The sequence below is a fragment of the Varanus komodoensis genome, unplaced genomic scaffold (genome assembly GCF_004798865.1).
Source record: "Varanus komodoensis strain SLA01 unplaced genomic scaffold, ASM479886v1 scaffold74, whole genome shotgun sequence".
NCBI classification, from domain to species: Eukaryota; Metazoa; Chordata; class Lepidosauria; order Squamata; family Varanidae; genus Varanus; species Varanus komodoensis.
This window is the reverse complement of record NW_025336401.1, coordinates 2912735-2929022: the sequence shown is the minus strand read 5'-3', so window position 1 is coordinate 2929022 and position 16288 is coordinate 2912735. Positions and strand designations below refer to the sequence as shown.

The following is a 16288-nucleotide window of genomic DNA, read 5'->3' as shown; positions in this document are numbered from 1 at the left end:
CCTGCCTTTTCCTACAAAGAGCTCAAGGCAGCTTACATCACTCTCCTCCTCCATCTTATCCCCACAACCACCACCCTGTGAGGTAGGTTGGGCTGAGAGTCTGTGGCTGACCCAGAGTCACCCAGCTGGCTCCATGGCCGAGCGGGGACCAGAACCCGGATCCTCTGAGTCCCAGCCCACGCTCTTAACCACTACGCCATGCTGGCTCTCAGTGTTAAAGAACTCATTACAGCCCCTTCTGCGTGATCATCCTTTAGGCACCAGAAGAGCTGTCACATTCTCCCTGGCTCCTTTTGCTAAGGCTAAACATACCCAGTCCCTTTTTCATAAGATTTAACTCCAAGTCCCCAGAACATCTTTATTGATTTTTTCTCGAGCACATTCCAAGTTATCTGAATCCTTCTTCAAGTGCAGAAGTGGGCACAGCATTTGAGGTGAAACCTGAGCAGCACAGAACAGAGGAGGCCCTGTGATCTGGAAACTAATGCGACCTAAAATTGCATTTGCCTTTTTTTGCAAACGCCTCACGATGCTGGCACAGGTTCCACTTGGGAGCAAATACAACTCAGGGAGGCTTTTACAGGTACTGTTGCCAAGCCAGGCATGCTCCATCAGATGATTATGCACTTTACTACTTTTTCAGAAACAAAGAACGTTGCACTTGTTTCCGTTCAGTTTCCTTCCATTATTTCAAACCTATTATAATCATCTTGAGGTTTGTTAAGGGGGAAAAAAGCAAAGGAACCTGCAAAGAGGCAAAGGCAAGATTCGAACCTGCAGCCTTTCGAACGAGAGGGAGGGAGGGAGGGAGGGGTCACTTTTTTCGCCTTCCACCAGAATGCTGATTGACCCTTTTTTCAAAGGGGGACGTCACAGCAGTGCAGCCAATCGCGCCGCGAATAGGCAGTCTGCCTCGTTTTACGGAGTGGAGCGGATAAGAGGAGACGACGGCAGAAGGAGGGACTCTATACGTCCCGTCCCCGCATGCGCACTGTCGCTTAGCAGTCGCGCCAAGCCCCCGACCGGCCGCCTTTTTGCGCATGCGCGCTGGCGGGGGGAGGCTGTCCGGGCCCCGTCGCTCCTTTCCACCGCTAGGCAACCTTCGGCGAGGCGCATGCGCAGTGCCGGCCGGCCGCTGCCTCGACCTGCGGAGGCGCCCGGGCCGCGCGCGTGAGCTGCGCGCCGTTGCTTTCTCCCTCAGGCGGCGGGACCGGCGCGCGTGCACGACGAGGCAGGGGGCCGCCCGCCACCGCCTCCCCCTGTTCCCCCGGCATGGGGGCCCCCTCCCTCCGCGGCGCGGGCCCCCCTGGGCTGCGCCCGCCCCGGCGGGGCCTGTAGCGCGAGCAGCCGCACGGCCGCCGCCGCCGCCGCCCCTCGCGCTCCGCCGCGCCGGGCATGAGGAGGCGCGCCGGGCCCCCGTGAGCGCCGCCGCCGCCGCGATGGCCCAGGCCGAGAAAATGGAGCTGGACCTGGAGCTGCCGCCTGCCGGGAGCGACGGGGGTGGCCTGAGGCGCTCCAACAGCGCCCCCCTCATCCACGGGCTCAGGTGAGGCCCGGGGCGGCGCGGAGAAGGCCGCGGTCCCGCCCCCTGCCGCCCGCGGGGCTCCGCTGCGGATGCGGAGGCTACGCCGGCCGCGGGCCGGAGGCGCTCCGGGGCTGTTCGTGCGGGGCGGGCGCGGGCGCCGCACTCCCGCCCCAGCCGCGCGGGAAAGGGTCGGAGCGGGAGGAGGCTGCGGCCCAAGCACGGGCCAGGCTGCTTCTGCTTCTCTTGAGCTGCGAGTCGCATTTCTGCCCTGCCGTTTTCCCCCCACGGGGGCTTCCGCCCTCTCTGATTGCACCGTCCAAACAGCCCTATAAGGTAGGCTAAACTGACTGGTCCAAAGGCACGGCGCGAGTCCGGCCAGAACCTGGATCTCCTTTGTCCCAGCCCAGGGCTCTTACCAGTGCACTGGGAACACTTAGGAGGCCCAAGGACTAAGACCACGAGTCAGTTTAACCTGGGTTTCAGTTCTGCATTCAGCCAGGCAGGTCACTGGGTGGGCTTGGGCCGGACAGGCTAGTCTTTCTCACAGGGCTGCTCTTTGGAGGAGAAAACAGAAACAGATTAGGCGGATCCTCTGTGCTCCCTTGAACTTCTTAGAGGAGAGAGTAGGATGTCGCTGTAACAGTAAATGTATGTGGTATGCAGCCTTTCACAGTAAGGATGGCTATGTTGAGGGTACTAGGCAGTGTGAGGTACTGTTACTGTAACATCCCCCAATTCAGTGCTCTCCGAATGTTTTGAACTTCCATGAGCCCTAACCCGCCTGGCCAATTTTCAAGATTTCTGGGAGTGGTAGTCCAAAGTTTCTGGAGGTCACTTGTTTGCAAAAGGCTGCTTTTATCTGTATGGGTATATGTCTGCTTGCACTAAAATGGGAATGTTTTCCTTTGTAAATATTATGGTCTCTAATCAGACAGAGCCAATGAGCTTGTTTTGGTTTAGGTTGTCTTACTAAAACCAGGGAGATGCAGGTTTAGATCTACTAGTCATCAGTTTTTGTTACTCCCTGTACTGAATTGTAGTGCAGCAGCAGCAAGAATGTGGTGCGGTGGGAGTGGAAAGTGGTCCTTAGATTTCTGAAGACCTTGCCTATCCTAGTTTACACTATCTCAGTCCTTCCTGCAGTATCCTTTCAGGCAGGTTTGCAGGATTTTGATCTCCCCCTGTTGCAGGTAGGAAGACTGGGTCTGGGAGCTCAACAGGCTGACTTAAGCCTCTTATTCTTATTTGAACATTTAGTGGCTGGTTGTAACGGCATTTGAACTGAGGGCTTCTTTGTTCACAATTCTCACTCTCACCCGCTGTATATTATAACCTCACTATTATAAAAATGGTAATTATTGTGACAACTGTTGTTGGGATTCAGGATACCACCTGTGCTAGTCTTCTAAGTGTCCAGGAGTTTCTTGGCTTCTTGCTTGCAGTAGCAACTTCCATCTAGACTGGCATCTCCTGCCACCAGAAAGAAACAGTTTTTCACTTGTGCCTAGGAGGGTAAGGTTGAATCTCAGCTTACATATTTGTAAAGTCCTAGCAGTATACATTGTACTTAACAAAGTAACCTAAGCCAAAAGGACAGGTGCGGCTCCATGTGGAGAGAACGAGAGTGGCTGCATAATAAAAACATTTTTAAAATCATAAAATGGTGCAGAAATGTAACTGTTGTTTGTTTGTTTCAGTGACAATTCACAGGTTTTTCAGCCATATGTCTTGCGAACCCGCAGGAACAGCACAACAGTTATGAACCGGCACAGCATGGTTAGTACTTGAGAAATGCAAAAAACATTTGGACCACAGTGGTTTGGGGAGAGGGCACCTAAAGTAACCCGACAGACCTCCAGCCAAGGCCCCATTGCAGTTAGATTTTTCTTGATGAAGCTGACACCGGAAGCTGAGTAGGACTAGTCACACGGGTAATCTAATTGTGGATATATCATTGTCAGTTCTCTCATGAAAGGTGGTAATTGCTTGTAATGTTCTGTTGTACATTGTGATGCACTGTGTAACAGGACAGCTGCTGGTTTGTCCCAAGAAATAAACTCATTATTCTGTAGGTGAGACTGTTCATTGCATTGCTGTATGATTCTGGCCCTGTTTCCTTTCAGTCAGCATCCACTGAAGTGGGGTAATTCCACCGTGTCTCTGCATTGGCTGTGATTGGATCAGTGAATCACTCCCAGTCCAGAGACAGAGTAGAATTACCTGCTATGAGAGAGAATATTGACTGCTGCAGAGACATGGGGTGAGCTCTTCTGAGCATTAATGTTTCAGTGTATTGTTCTGTAAACTTCTGTAAGAGTAAACCTTTTCAGCTGTGAACATGCAGCCTGGCTTTAAATTTTAGAAAACAGTGCCATCGCTAGCAGAAATTTGGGACACACTAAGTTAGAAAAGACGGACAGTTTCTGAATGAATTTTTGCAAGGATGAAGTAGCAAGAATACCCAGAGTGAGAAAATTCAAGGTTTTTTGCTTGCTCAGAACCTCCCAGTACCAGCCTTCTGTATACTGCAATTCTGTATTTGCTATTCTTTATAGTTCACTTGGGAACATTATTGTTGGAAAAGAAAATTGCAGTACCTTTTATTGCTGGTCAGATCAAAACATGCACCTGCTGTTTACTTGATTCCTCCACAGGATGAACCTAGCATGAAGGAGCAAGGAATGCATAGTAGGTGATGCAGGATAAATGAACAGACAGTATATGTACAATAATTCACACTCCTGTGTGGTATCATCTCTGGAAGTGGTCATTTTTCTTACTGTAGACCTGTAGAGTTTGATCGCTGTTGATTTTCAGAATTAATTTCCAAGTGCTTCAGGCAGTGCTCAAAGGATACCTTTTAACTAATACATTTGATATTCAGTGTGTTACTAGACTGAGCACTGCAGTGAGGTTCAGCTTTAAGCAACAACAGTGTAATTGTAAGTTCTGAAATGTATGTGTGTTTCTTCCAGCTGATATCATCATCTCCAATTCGTATCCCTAGCAGCCGACTCCATCAAATCAGAAGGGTAAGCGTGCCATATTTTAAGTACAAGTGCCATTTTTAGAGGAAACAGAACATTAGGTTTCTTTGCTAACTTTTCACAGTTTGGTATAATGGTGGTCTCAATGATAGAAATCCTAGCTCTGAGAAGCACAAATGTTTCACTATTACTTATTTATTTAAAACACTTGTATGCTGCCTCTTGTGCCACAGCACCTCTGGGCGGCTCACAATTGTAAGATAAAAACCATAATAAAAAACTAATTACAATTAAACAAATACAATATTAATAAAAGACAGATAAAAATACAAATACAAATACAAAAGAAAGATTGAGTGGCAACAATGATGAACTTGTACAAATGTGATCAGTACCAAATTTGAAGGTTCCTGTTTTCAGGTCTGGGAAGGGGAAGTGCTGCTGGAATGGGAATATTCCTCTTCTTTATAGAGCTATGTGGGTGACAAAACGGCATGGGGTACTGCCTTGGAGTACAGCTCAGGCACCCTGGGTTTGCATGCTGCTGTGGACAGGAAAACGAATGTTTGGGGAGTGCTAGGCAGCATCTTGTCAGTTTCTGTTCTGGGCTTGGGCAGGCAGCCCTTTATAGAAGGAACACTGAAAGACGTAGCCCCCATTTTCGAAGAAAGCTCGGTCCAGCCGCCCCTTTTCTATTTGCAGATCTCCCAGCTCAGCTAATTCTAATGACATGGGTTGATAGAGCAAGTTACATGTTGCTGGGCAAGAAATCATGAAGAGCTAAGACATTAATTCTTATGCTTCCCCAGGAGGAAGGAGTGGATTTGATGAACAGAGAAACAGCACATGAAAGGTGGGTGTAACTGAAATGCCATTAAAAAGCAGCCAGACTTGTCCTGTTGTAGCCACTGATGAGCCTTTTTGTGTTTTAGGGAAGTGCAAACAGCAATGCAGATAAGCCAGTCATGGGAGGAAAGCTTGAGCCTGGTAATCTCTTTACAGATGTTTAATATTTTAATTCCACCCCTTCACTTAACCAGTGAACGTAAGGGGAACGTGTGGAAATAGCTTAATTGGAGTGTCCTATGGGTTCTACTGATTGGCTTTGCTATTTTTCATCAGATTGTTTTGTGGCTCACCTTCTAGAGCTGCTACGTACCGTTAGGCTGTAAACATGACGCTTTGTGTTCTCAGAGTGACAACGACTTGGACAAATCAGAAAAATCCTCATCTCCAAAGAGGATAGACTTCATTCCTGTTTCTCCAGCACCTTCCCCTACAAGGGGTATAGGAAAGGTATGCCAAAGAGCTTTATCAGTGTGAGAGTTGTAAAAGGATGGAAGAACACTTGAATATTCGTTTTCCAAAAGAATACTCACGATTAGCCTGAACATGACTGCTCTTAGGACTATGACCAGCCCAGAATACACCATTAAGCCAGAATTCAGGAATCTCCTGTCTTATTAGTAACAAGGTGCATGCCCTTGCTTAGTCTGTCCTTGTCTGCTCGTCCTTCCCATCTGTAGGAGCAATTGAACTGCCCAAGATTGAAAGCTTTCAGGCTGAGGCTCCTGGCTCATATGCACCTGCTACATACAAGCCAGGAATTATAAATGAAGAAACCCTGATTTGTAACTCCAGCTTGTAAGGAATGCAGTGACCCAAGAGTCCTGACACTTCCATTTCCCAGTTTAGCCATGCCCAGTGACAGGAGCCAAGCAGGAGTGAATGGGCTGTAAGCAATTACTCACTGTAAGCAATTTTAGCTTATTTCATTTCATTTCATTTCATTTCATTTATTTAATTTTAATTTTAATTTTTTATTTTTTTTATTTATTATAGCTTATTTCATGAGTATTTGTAGTAGCTCATATATACCAGGAAAGAAAGAAATATGAGAAGAACAGAGTGATCTGGGGCAACTTAAATGGGAAGCTAATTCTGTATGTGCTTATTTGGAAGTCATTGAGTTGAGCAGGACTTACTCCCAAGTGAGCATAGAATTGTAGTCAAAATTATATTGGCCATTATGGGTTTTGCAGCAATTGAAAACAGAAAGAGAAAGTTGGGCAGCACGGAGAGAGAAGTAGGAAAGGTTGAGGCTATTCTGCATATAGCTGGTGCTGGAGAGATGGCAGTGTTGGGTTATTTTCCTATACTGGAACTAAATGTAGTGCTTTTCAGTTATGGAACAGAACATGATAGAACAAAATATGCTTGTTGTGACTGCATTCAGTAGCTCTTCTTCTGGCAGTCTTAAGCTTCTCCGTAATTTGTCCATTATGTGAACCATGAATAATGTCTTTTGAGCATATGAACCTACCTTTAGATTCTGTGAGATCATTGTGCCATCTAGTTTGGGATTGTCTGCTCTTGAGTGGCAGTGGCTTTCTGAGGTTCTAAGCAACGCTTGCCAGCTCTGCAGCAGAACTTTCAAAATCTTTGAATGTTTGTTAAAAGAGAGGATAATGGAGAGAAGACTCTCAAAGAATGGTAAGGGGGGAACTTCAGAGTGGAGGACTAACATATGTTATATAAGCTTCAGGACGTGTACTCTGGCAATTGTGCTGCTAATGTTTTGTTATAAAAGGAAACTTAATAAATAGACCGCAACACACTGTGCCTTTCCAGGGCTTTGGTTGCATGTGAGACAATGCCTGCAGAAATCTCAGACACCAGAGCAATGGCTGAATGAGATTTCTTGTTGTTTGGGGTAGAGTTTCAGTGCCAAAAAGTACCCTTTTCTTCCAGTGAAAATCTGGAGGGAGCAGGCAGCTATGTATAAAAGTGGATGATGATAGGAACGGCAGCTCTCATTAAGTTCTACCACTGTTGCTGCATTGCATAATTGAAGCTGGTAGTAATAGGGCTATATGCCTATGTCAGGAGTCAGCAACCCGTGGCTCCGGAGCCGCATGTGGCTCTTTCAACCCTCTGCTGTGGCTCCCTGTTGCTCAAAATATGTGTCACAACCGCCAATGTGGGACACCCACCGGCACGCACTTTATCGAGCTTTTCGACCCCCGGTAGGCCAACCATGGATAAATCCAAGAAAAGAAAAGTTTCAGAAGAAAACAGAACATTTAATGGTACGTGGGCAGATTCATTGGCTTTCCCTGCTGACGAGACTGGTTTACCAGTCTGGGTTTTTTTAGGTAAAAAATGATATATGCAGTGTTATCTTCATTTTAGATGTCAAAAGGGTTTTGTGGCTCCCAGTGTTTTCTTTTCTGTGGGAAATGGGTCCAAATGGCTCTTTGAGTGTTTAAGTTTGCCGACCCCTGGCCTAGGTGGACTTCTGAACACCAAACTTAAAATCTGTGCTTCACAAGGGTGCGGCTTCTGCTGCTTTTTAAGTAAGGCCAACAAATCAGATTTTGCCAGGCTTTTTAAATATCATTTTAAATGTCCTTAAATATTGTGCTTATGTTCTCCAGCAATGTTTCTCGCCATCCCTGCAAATGTTTGTGAGTAGTAATGGATTGCCTCCAAGTCCTATTCCCAGCCCTACAAGGAGGTTTTCAAAGTAAGTCAATGTGCCTTAGGACAAAGTGCTTCTTAATAAGCAGTTTGACTGCTGCATGCCGCATGGTATGTGCTTTTGGATTGGTGTCAGCAAATTGGATAAGCGCTAGAAATTTCCACTGAAATTGATACTAGATATATAGTCACCAATAGAAAGGCTGTGTTGGAAGTTCCCAATAATCCGTGTCCATCATCCCCAGTCGGAAGCACAAACATGGCATGCAAGTCGTGTTCACGTCCAGACAACCTGAGTGAGTTCAGTTCTCCCAAGTCATGATATGTAAAAATGCATGACAGGCATACTGTTCTCTGAAAGGAGTGACATCAGACTTTTTCTTAGTGTTGTAGTAGAGCAGTAGTTAATGAGAACTGTGGTTCTTTGTGTAAGATGTCTGTCTCTTCTGAAAACTATCAGAACGATTAGCGTCTCTTTGCAGGAAAGTGCAACCTCTTCCCTTTGTCCCAGAAAGGTGGCGAAGCAACTGGTTTGTCATTTTTCACTCTGCCTTAGCCTTGAACCAGAGTGGAGAAAGCGGACCTTTTCTCTCCGAGGCTTGTAAATGGCTCCTTTATCAGAGAAGCTGCAGAGCTGGTGCCAGCCAAAGGTGTGCTGCTGGCTGTAGTCTGGCAGGTGCCACGACAGGCTCTGGCAGCGCTGAGCGCAGCTGGCAGGTGAAGCTGGTAGAACAGGAATATGTGAGAACATGCAACGTGGCAGAAGTGGAGACGCACAGTGAGGGAGATGCCTGATGGTCCAGCAGTAACACTTGTGGGCCAGAGGCATGGAAACAGAGACCTGGAAATCTGGCTTTGTTTCTTTGAAATAAGCTTAAAGAATAGGACAGATGGCTCAAGGGGCTGTTGGTTATTAGGCCTCCAAAGGCTAAACATCCAGTTTTGGTAAATTGAAACTTGCCTTTGATGTTTTATTATCAAAGGAGGTTTGAAGTGACAGGTAGACCTAATTATGAAGGCTAAAGCTATAGTAATAGCCATGTTTGAATTGCAAATGTTATGAGGCAGAATGCTGATGTATGTTTGGTTTTTGTATTTAAAGCCACTTAGACCAAATGCAAACTGTTCAGGAAATTTAACAGTTTAGGCATGGAAGTTAACCTTGGGTCGAACATCCCATTAGACGCATTGATACCCACACTGTTGGATCACCAGTGTTAAGGTTCCCTTTGGAGCTAGAAGGAATTCTATGCAAAAGAAATGTTTATCTTTTGGCCAGGACCTTTGGGGCTTTACCCTGTAATTTTAAAGTCTTACAATATGTATTGTTTAAAATAGCTCAGATGTGTGCTTCCGTATAAGCTTGGAAGTCTTTAACATGCTAGAAAAGCAGTAATCCGTCTTTCATGTTAGCAGGAGGAGCCAGAGTCCAATCAACTGCATCAGGCCCAGTGTTCTTGGCCCCATTAAAAGGAAAGGTATGTAATGCTTCCAGTCAGAGGCGAGATGGACAAAAGTTTGCCGTGGGCTGTATGACAGCTATTTTATTTATTTATTTATTTATTTATTTATTTATTTATTTCCCTATTTATAAATAAAAATTATTTATTTATTTTCCAATTTTTCAAGCCTTTTTCCTACAAAGGGCTCAAGACAGCTTACATCTCCTCCTCCATCTTATCCCCACAACAACCACCCTGTGAGGAAGGTTGGGCTGAGAGTCTGTGGCTGGTCCAAAGTCACCCAGTTGGCTCCATGGCTGAGCGAGGACTAGAACCCAGATAGCTGGAGTCCCAGTCCCAGGCTCTTCACCACTACACCATGCTGGCTCTCAGTTATAGATGGCAGAATGGGCCTGGCTGGAGCCAACGTTCCTTAATCCTTTTCTGTGCTCGTACTATGGAGGTCTTCTCAATGGTGCATCCCCCACAGCTGTGGCGGCACAGCAGTGGTGACAGCCACTGAGAAAATGAAATGGGACTTGTCTTCTCCTGTTGTCCCTTAATCTGGTGATTGCAAATTACAGAGAGCAAGACTGGGGTTCTTGTGGCATTTGGGGCACAGGTCGGAACATTAGATACTCATACAGTGAATGATAGTCTGCCCAGCACTCCTGCATGATGGAACTTCACCATTCTTCTGTTTCTCCAGGAGAATGAATATTCCTTCAGTGCTATAAAATGAGGAGTTTTCAGGGCCACCAGCCTTCAAGTAGAGTCTGAGTGGTAGTATATTTCTTCTACAAAAAACCAACACTAGAATGTGCATTTTCATACTGCATAGTCTCTGCCTGATCCCAGTGTTGCTGTAAAACTAGCCTTCAATAAATGCACTTGCCAACAGACCAGGGGCAAGAGAGTCTTTGATCTTGGCAAGCAAGAATCCTCAGGGAGGGAGATGGTATGCACAGCACCTAAATTAAGCGAGATAAACCTGGAGTAGATTATTGGAGAGAGCATGTTCACTTGTGCTAAAGAGCGTCTTTATTTAGTTATTTACAGTATTTTTACCCTGTCCTTAACAAACATCTCAGGACGGCTTACAACGTAGTTAAACATAACAATAAATAAACACAACAAATACAAGAAGTATAATAAAATAAAGTAAAATCTGCAGAGCTTTCTTTCATTGTGAGTTGAGCGTAAAGAAGGTCACTGCGCAATTCTCACTTTCTGTCTGGTGGTGGTATCAGGTAGTTTTTTGCCTTATCATTTGCAGAGTTGCTCTTTCTGCCAGCACTGTCCTTCTCCTGGAACCCAGCAGCTAACCCCAGCCTTCATACTTCACCCTGAGAATATATTCCTTCCAAATACCTCCCAGTCAACAAGCTGCTGTGCTATTTCATCCCACTTGCTGGTAGATTTTTTTTAAACAAGAAGTGCTTGCTTTATAAATGAACTTGGTAGGGAAAGAAGGCAGAGAGCAAATGCCGCTTTTACTTTGCTTACCTTTTCCAGTGCAATTCTACTTGCAACTTCTTTATCTTTGCTCTTTCCTGAGAAAGACAAAAGTCCAACTCGCATTGTTTTCTCCTCTGAAGATTGACTGAGAAATAAAAACCGGACTGGGTATGAAGAAGAAACCTATTGGGAGAAAGACTGTCTCCTGACCTTTTTTGACTGGTTTTGAAAACAGATTCTGCAGAGGCTTACTAGGGAAGTGGGGACCAAGAGGAGCAATGCCATCTGCTCTGTTTGTCCTTAATTCTTTGGAAGAGGAAGACTGTCACTTGTAGGATGGCAAGAATAGGGCACTGTACATCCATTCAAGGCAACTCCTGTTCTTGGTGACTAGTAGAAATAACTTGATTACTAAACCTAGACGTAGTCTGTGGACCTCTGTATGAAATAAAGAAGTGGGACTTACTGTTTCTTTCAAACACCTCGGTAAAATTAATCTATCAGATGTTTTGTTGAATAACATGAGAAGAGCTTTCCATTGGCAAAAGGTTTGTTAAATGAGCTTTAGAGCTACTGACTTAGAAGGTTTCCTTCTTGAATCTAAAAAGATTGGCTTGATTTTTATAGGTGAAATGGAAACCGAAAGCCAGCCAAAGAGACTTTTCCAAGGAACCACTAACATGCTTTCTCCTGATGTGACACATCTGGCAGACCTCAGTTCATGGTAAGAATGACTTTAATAAGGCCACCAAAACTGCTAAAATACATATTGCTTATTTCTCATTTGTGCCAGAAACAACTTCTTTGGCTTTCTAACGTGCCAGTTTCTACATAGAGTTAAGGTCTTTTGGCTACAAAATGCACCACCACGACTCCTGACCCTTCTGCTACGAATATTTTTTCTGCAGGAGTTCAAAATATGATATGCACTTCTTATGCTGGTAGGGCCCGCTAAGTGCCAATAAAAGAACTAAATGACAACGTTACCACCATAGCCAAACTGAAAGAGTTCTACTCTTAAGGGCAGCCTAAAAATAAAATAGCATGCTACATTTCATAGCAGCCATTCGTACAACTGGGAAATTGCCATATAAAATAAGCACTTAATCCATCTGCTTTGGAAAAGGCTCTGGACCAGCGATGGGGTACATGCTTTACACATAAAATGGTCCCAGACTGTGTTTCTTGCATCTCCTGTAGGGCTGTCTGACATCCCAGAGAGCTGTTCTAAGTCCCTGGCCAGGTTGATCCAAAAATACTGCTTGTTGTCTGCAAGGACGTTTGCTGGTGCATGTAGCTGGATCGCTCACACACGTCTCTGCCAGCCAGGAACTTAGCAGGGAGGAAAAGCTTAGCATTGCATTACATGCCGAGCCTGGGCTTTGTTGCTCTTCTGACAAGCTTGGTTTCCAGAAGCCTGCTTTAAGCCCTGGCCTGGTAGAGGAGCAGCAAGTCCAGAGACCCCAGTGGTCATCAACCCCTTTTCTAGGCTTTTCCAGCCTAGGCATTCTGGCTTTGCTGATCTCACTGACCGGAGAGGCCGAGTGGAGCAGTCTCTGCAGACACGTCCACGAGCCGTTAGCCAGGATTCTGGAGAATCCGACACAGCGTTTCGTGCTGACAAGCCTGGTCTAGGCGCCCCTGCCTTAGATGAGCGAGTGGTCTGGCTCTAGGCAGTTTCCTGTTGTCAGACCTCCAGGGGCATTGTGGGGACACCTGGCTGAATGGTTGCAGTGCTGCAGGCATGCTAACCCATCAGGGAATGAAAGGGCCTGCAGTTGAAGTTGCTTGAGGGGGAAGCAAAAGAACAGCTTGGCCACATGGAGCTAGACTGAAAGGGGTCAAAGAAGTTGGAGAAGAATGAACCAGCAGGACAGGAGGAACGCAAACGCACCTGTCTTTCCTCCAGAACTGTCGGAACATGTTCGCCTCCCTCCCACCCCATCCCCAGACATCTAGAGCAGTGGTCACCTACAGGAAACCGCGCAGCCAAGGTAGAAGGGGGAAGTGGCTGGAATAGACGGTGCTTTCTTTCTCTTGAATTACTTTGTTGCATTAAATTTGTAAGCATGGTAAAAATGTGTGTTTTTCTTGTTTCTCCCCAGTTTGTCTTCAGATATTCTTGATGGGAGTACAAGCAGTGTCAGCTCTTCCTCTGATTCATTGGCCAAAGGCAGCACCACTGCAGAATCTCCCGTCACATGCTCTAACTCGTGTTCCTCATTTATCTTAATGGATGATCTTTCACCCAAGTGACTTTTCCCAGACGTTGGTTGAGGTCTGCCTTTGCTGTTTCCCTGCTGTACATCTGTACAGGAAAACCCGTGGAATTAAACTCTTGAGGACATGAGGATTGAAATACTGAGTGGAAACATTGCTGTAACCTTATTCCTTGCCAGCATCTCCCAAGTGGTTTTGATTATCCTTCTTAATGAACATATCAGGCCACAATGATGTCTGGTTTTGCTGATTTTTTTTTTGGAAACAAAATTATCAATATTTGCTCAAATCATACTAACTTTGCTTTCAAAGAAACTGCATATACTTTTTAAAATCCCCAAGCAGGCACCTAATTTATATTAGTGTTAAAATTGCAGATGGAAAATCTTTTGCTGTTGCTATCATGATCACTTGTTCTGGAGGTAAGAATGGTGGTTACAGAGTTGTTGCAAAGTCTTCACTGTTTGAGATACTTTTTTTTTAAAAAAGTAATAAACTAGATTACTTTAGTTACTTATTTAGGAAAAGTAAGGTGTTTCTGATGTACAGTTGGCATATTTTGGATCTTCTCCACTCTCCCATCACACTTAAAAGATAACTACTTCAGAATTGTTCCCCTGATTTCCCTGTTGCAGTCTCTTCCCTTTGACTTCCCCAGATACAGGGGGAAAATAATTTTGAACTGTCCTTTGTGCTTCTGGTCAATTATTGTGATGGTGCTGGGAGCCAAACATGTTTGTGGATGGTTGGTTTTTGTTTTTATTTTAAAGTATTGAATGCTACTGTAGCTCCTTGTTTCGGCAACGGGAGGGGAATAAGTCTGCTTCCTGTGACACACAGTTAACTCACCCCGATTGCTTCAGGGTTCTGTGGATAGCCACCGTACTTGCAAAAGTGTCTTTGGCCGAGGTGATGTGGGGGCGGGCGGTGACAGTCAATAGCCACAGTGGTCGTGTGGATCTTCTCGAGCGTTCAGTGTCTCCCGTGGCACTGGGAAGTGTTTTGTGCCTTGGGGGACATGATTCACAAAGCGGAGGAATGTGAGCCAGAGGGCTCGGGTGAGGGAAAGGACTTGTATCGTGCGATGCTGCCATCACGGCTCCTCCTCGGTCACTCCTTGACCCCTGGAAGGAGGCAAATCCTGTGAGCAGCCACAGCGGTTCCACTGTAGTGCCGCTCGGTGTCGCATCCTCAGAACCAGCCCGCTGGGGTTGCCTTGGGGAGAGCAGCCCAGGAAGCGAACCTTACTTTTCATAAAGGCTTCATGTCCACTTGATGCTGGCTCTGCCGATAGTTTGCCTGAAGGAACTACATGTAAGCTATGAGAGGTAAACCTCTTGGGTGCCCTGGTGTAATTTGGGGTGCAACAGACGATTTATTTCTCATGAGAACTGAGCTTAAAAGTGTAAAAGAGATCCCATTTGTAATCTACTGTGTTATGCTATTTATTATTTATAACTCTGTAAAAAATAGTCTGCTGATGACTTATAGTATTTTTTTATGATTGAAACTCTTTTTTATGTTCTGTGAGTGCTGGCTGGTCTGTATTTAATAGGCAACATTGTCTGCCAGAAACGTACGCTTCCAGTTTTGAATGTTTGTAAGTAATTCAATGCTCTTATTGTCAAAGTACAATTTCTGGGGGGGTTTTTTCCCTCCTCTCTTTTCGGTAAGATAATAGCACTGAATTTGACATGAGATTGTGCTAACCTGTAAAAGCACCTGATCTCTGGCAATACTTGTCTAGCTAAGAAGGGGTAGGGGAAAAAACTCTTGGAATATTTTATTCTAAAAGAGGACATTTGGCTCTCTGTACCTAGCATTTTGCTTTTGAAAGTGTTTGTTTGGAATTGTAATAAATACCATACTTGGGCCAGTTGTGCCTCTATTATCTGTATTACTATTCTCACCTGTGGAGAGTTAGTTTCCCCACCTTCAATAAATGTGCATATTGTAAAATACCATCCAGTGGTACCATTGTTTTTTCAACAGAGATGAATCTATCAGTGTATATGGATTGTGTGTGTATATATGAGGTGGGATTGCTTGCTTGCGTATCAGCTCTTTAGAAGGCTGGTTCGTCCTGAAGGATGTTAGGTGGCTGTTTTTTGACATTGCTGCACTTTTTTTGGACACGCAGTGCACAGTCTTGCACATGTTTAGACAGAATAGGCCCCCCCTGCTGCTGCTGTCAGCATTCCCCATCCAGCCATGCCGACTGGCCGCGGAATGTCAGGAAGCATGTTTTTGGCCTACTTGTGCAGCAAGACTGCATCCTTCGTCTTTAGTTTCTTTACAGTTGCAAACTAGGTTGGGTGAAGTACAAGCTGCTAAGCCCATCTTGATGCACTTACTGGACTATGACATTGACTTTCACCTAATGTGGGGAAAAAATATTTTTCTGCATGCTTCATGCTAGCTGAATTAAAAAGAAATCTTGGTTGACTTATCAAAGTTAACTTCTGTCTATTTTTAGAAGTGTCAAGTCTTGTGTAAAATTTGGCTTCTGTGCACATTAAATTGTACAATATTATAAAGCAAAATATACAGCAACCTGGACGTGTTAAGTCATTTTTGTTACAGCACTCTTATTTTCTCTCTAAGGAACTGGACTCCTTTACAGCCAGAAAGGTTTACTTGATTCAGATTTTACGTTTTGTGGTTTTGCACCTCTGAAACAGAATGATAAATGCATCAAGCTCATATTGGACACACATGCGACACACATCACACTGGTTTATTGGACGGGGCCCAGCATCACCTGAATTCATGACAAATCTAGGTGCGTCCTCCGTAACAAGTGGAATGGTCTTCTGTCCATTTATCTTTTGGTGTCCATAATCCAGAGAAAGCTTCAGACAGTGGATGGGCTTTAGGCGAGGAATGTGTCCCCTGTGGCAAACCAGTGTCTGCCATATCATAGAAGTCCTCATGTTTGCAGCGGTGGACTGAGCGTGTCGACCTGGGGCTTGCTGGAGATGCCCCTGCTGGATTCTCTTCTGGCAGCTGTTGTCTTGCTATTCATTCCTGCGAGTGCAGCATGAGTTTGTTTAGGCCGGCCAAGATGCATAATAGCCAAAGCTGGCGCTGCAGTCGGAGGAGCTGTTTCCTAGGACAGGCTGCTAATGATCTGTGCAGCACAGGGCTGCAGGGCTGTTTTCAGGATTGGGGAAACT

At 45.4% G+C, this 16288-nt stretch overlaps 1 protein-coding gene and 1 non-coding gene across 3 annotated transcripts; both read left to right on the top strand.

Moving 5' to 3' along the window:
- Positions 1–1422: 1422 nt before the first annotated feature.
- PABIR2 (PABIR family member 2) lies at positions 1423–15665 on the top strand. Of its 2 annotated transcripts, none has more exons than XM_044452787.1 (10): positions 1423–1546; positions 3223–3301; positions 4501–4557; positions 5322–5365; positions 5445–5499; positions 5707–5808; positions 7950–8038; positions 9409–9470; positions 11520–11616; positions 12998–15665. In XM_044452787.1, the coding sequence occupies exons 1-10, from the start codon at positions 1440–1442 to the stop codon at positions 13146–13148; spliced, it is 843 nt and encodes a 280-aa protein (XP_044308722.1). In that variant the 5' UTR covers positions 1423–1439; the 3' UTR covers positions 13149–15665. The 2 variants fall into 2 exon arrangements, with proteins under 2 accessions (XP_044308722.1, XP_044308721.1); XM_044452786.1 differs by having other exon boundaries at positions 9406–9470.
- LOC123034993 lies at positions 10106–10239 on the top strand. Its single transcript, XR_006416874.1, has one exon. It is a non-coding gene; the product is annotated as a small nucleolar RNA U109 (small nucleolar RNA).
- Positions 15666–16288: the final 623 nt, after the last annotated feature.

Bases quoted from the DNA above. Each gene is read 5' to 3' on its own strand.
- PABIR2 (XM_044452786.1), top strand. From the start codon at position 1,440: ATGGCCCAGGCCGAGAAAATGGAGCTGGACCTGGAGCTGCCGCCTGCC. The intron at 1,547-3,222 runs GTGAGGCCCGGG...TGTTTGTTTCAG, and splicing joins CCCCTCATCCACGGGCTCAG to TGACAATTCACAGGTTTTTC. The intron at 4,558-5,321 runs GTAAGCGTGCCA...ATGCTTCCCCAG, and splicing joins GACTCCATCAAATCAGAAGG to GAGGAAGGAGTGGATTTGAT.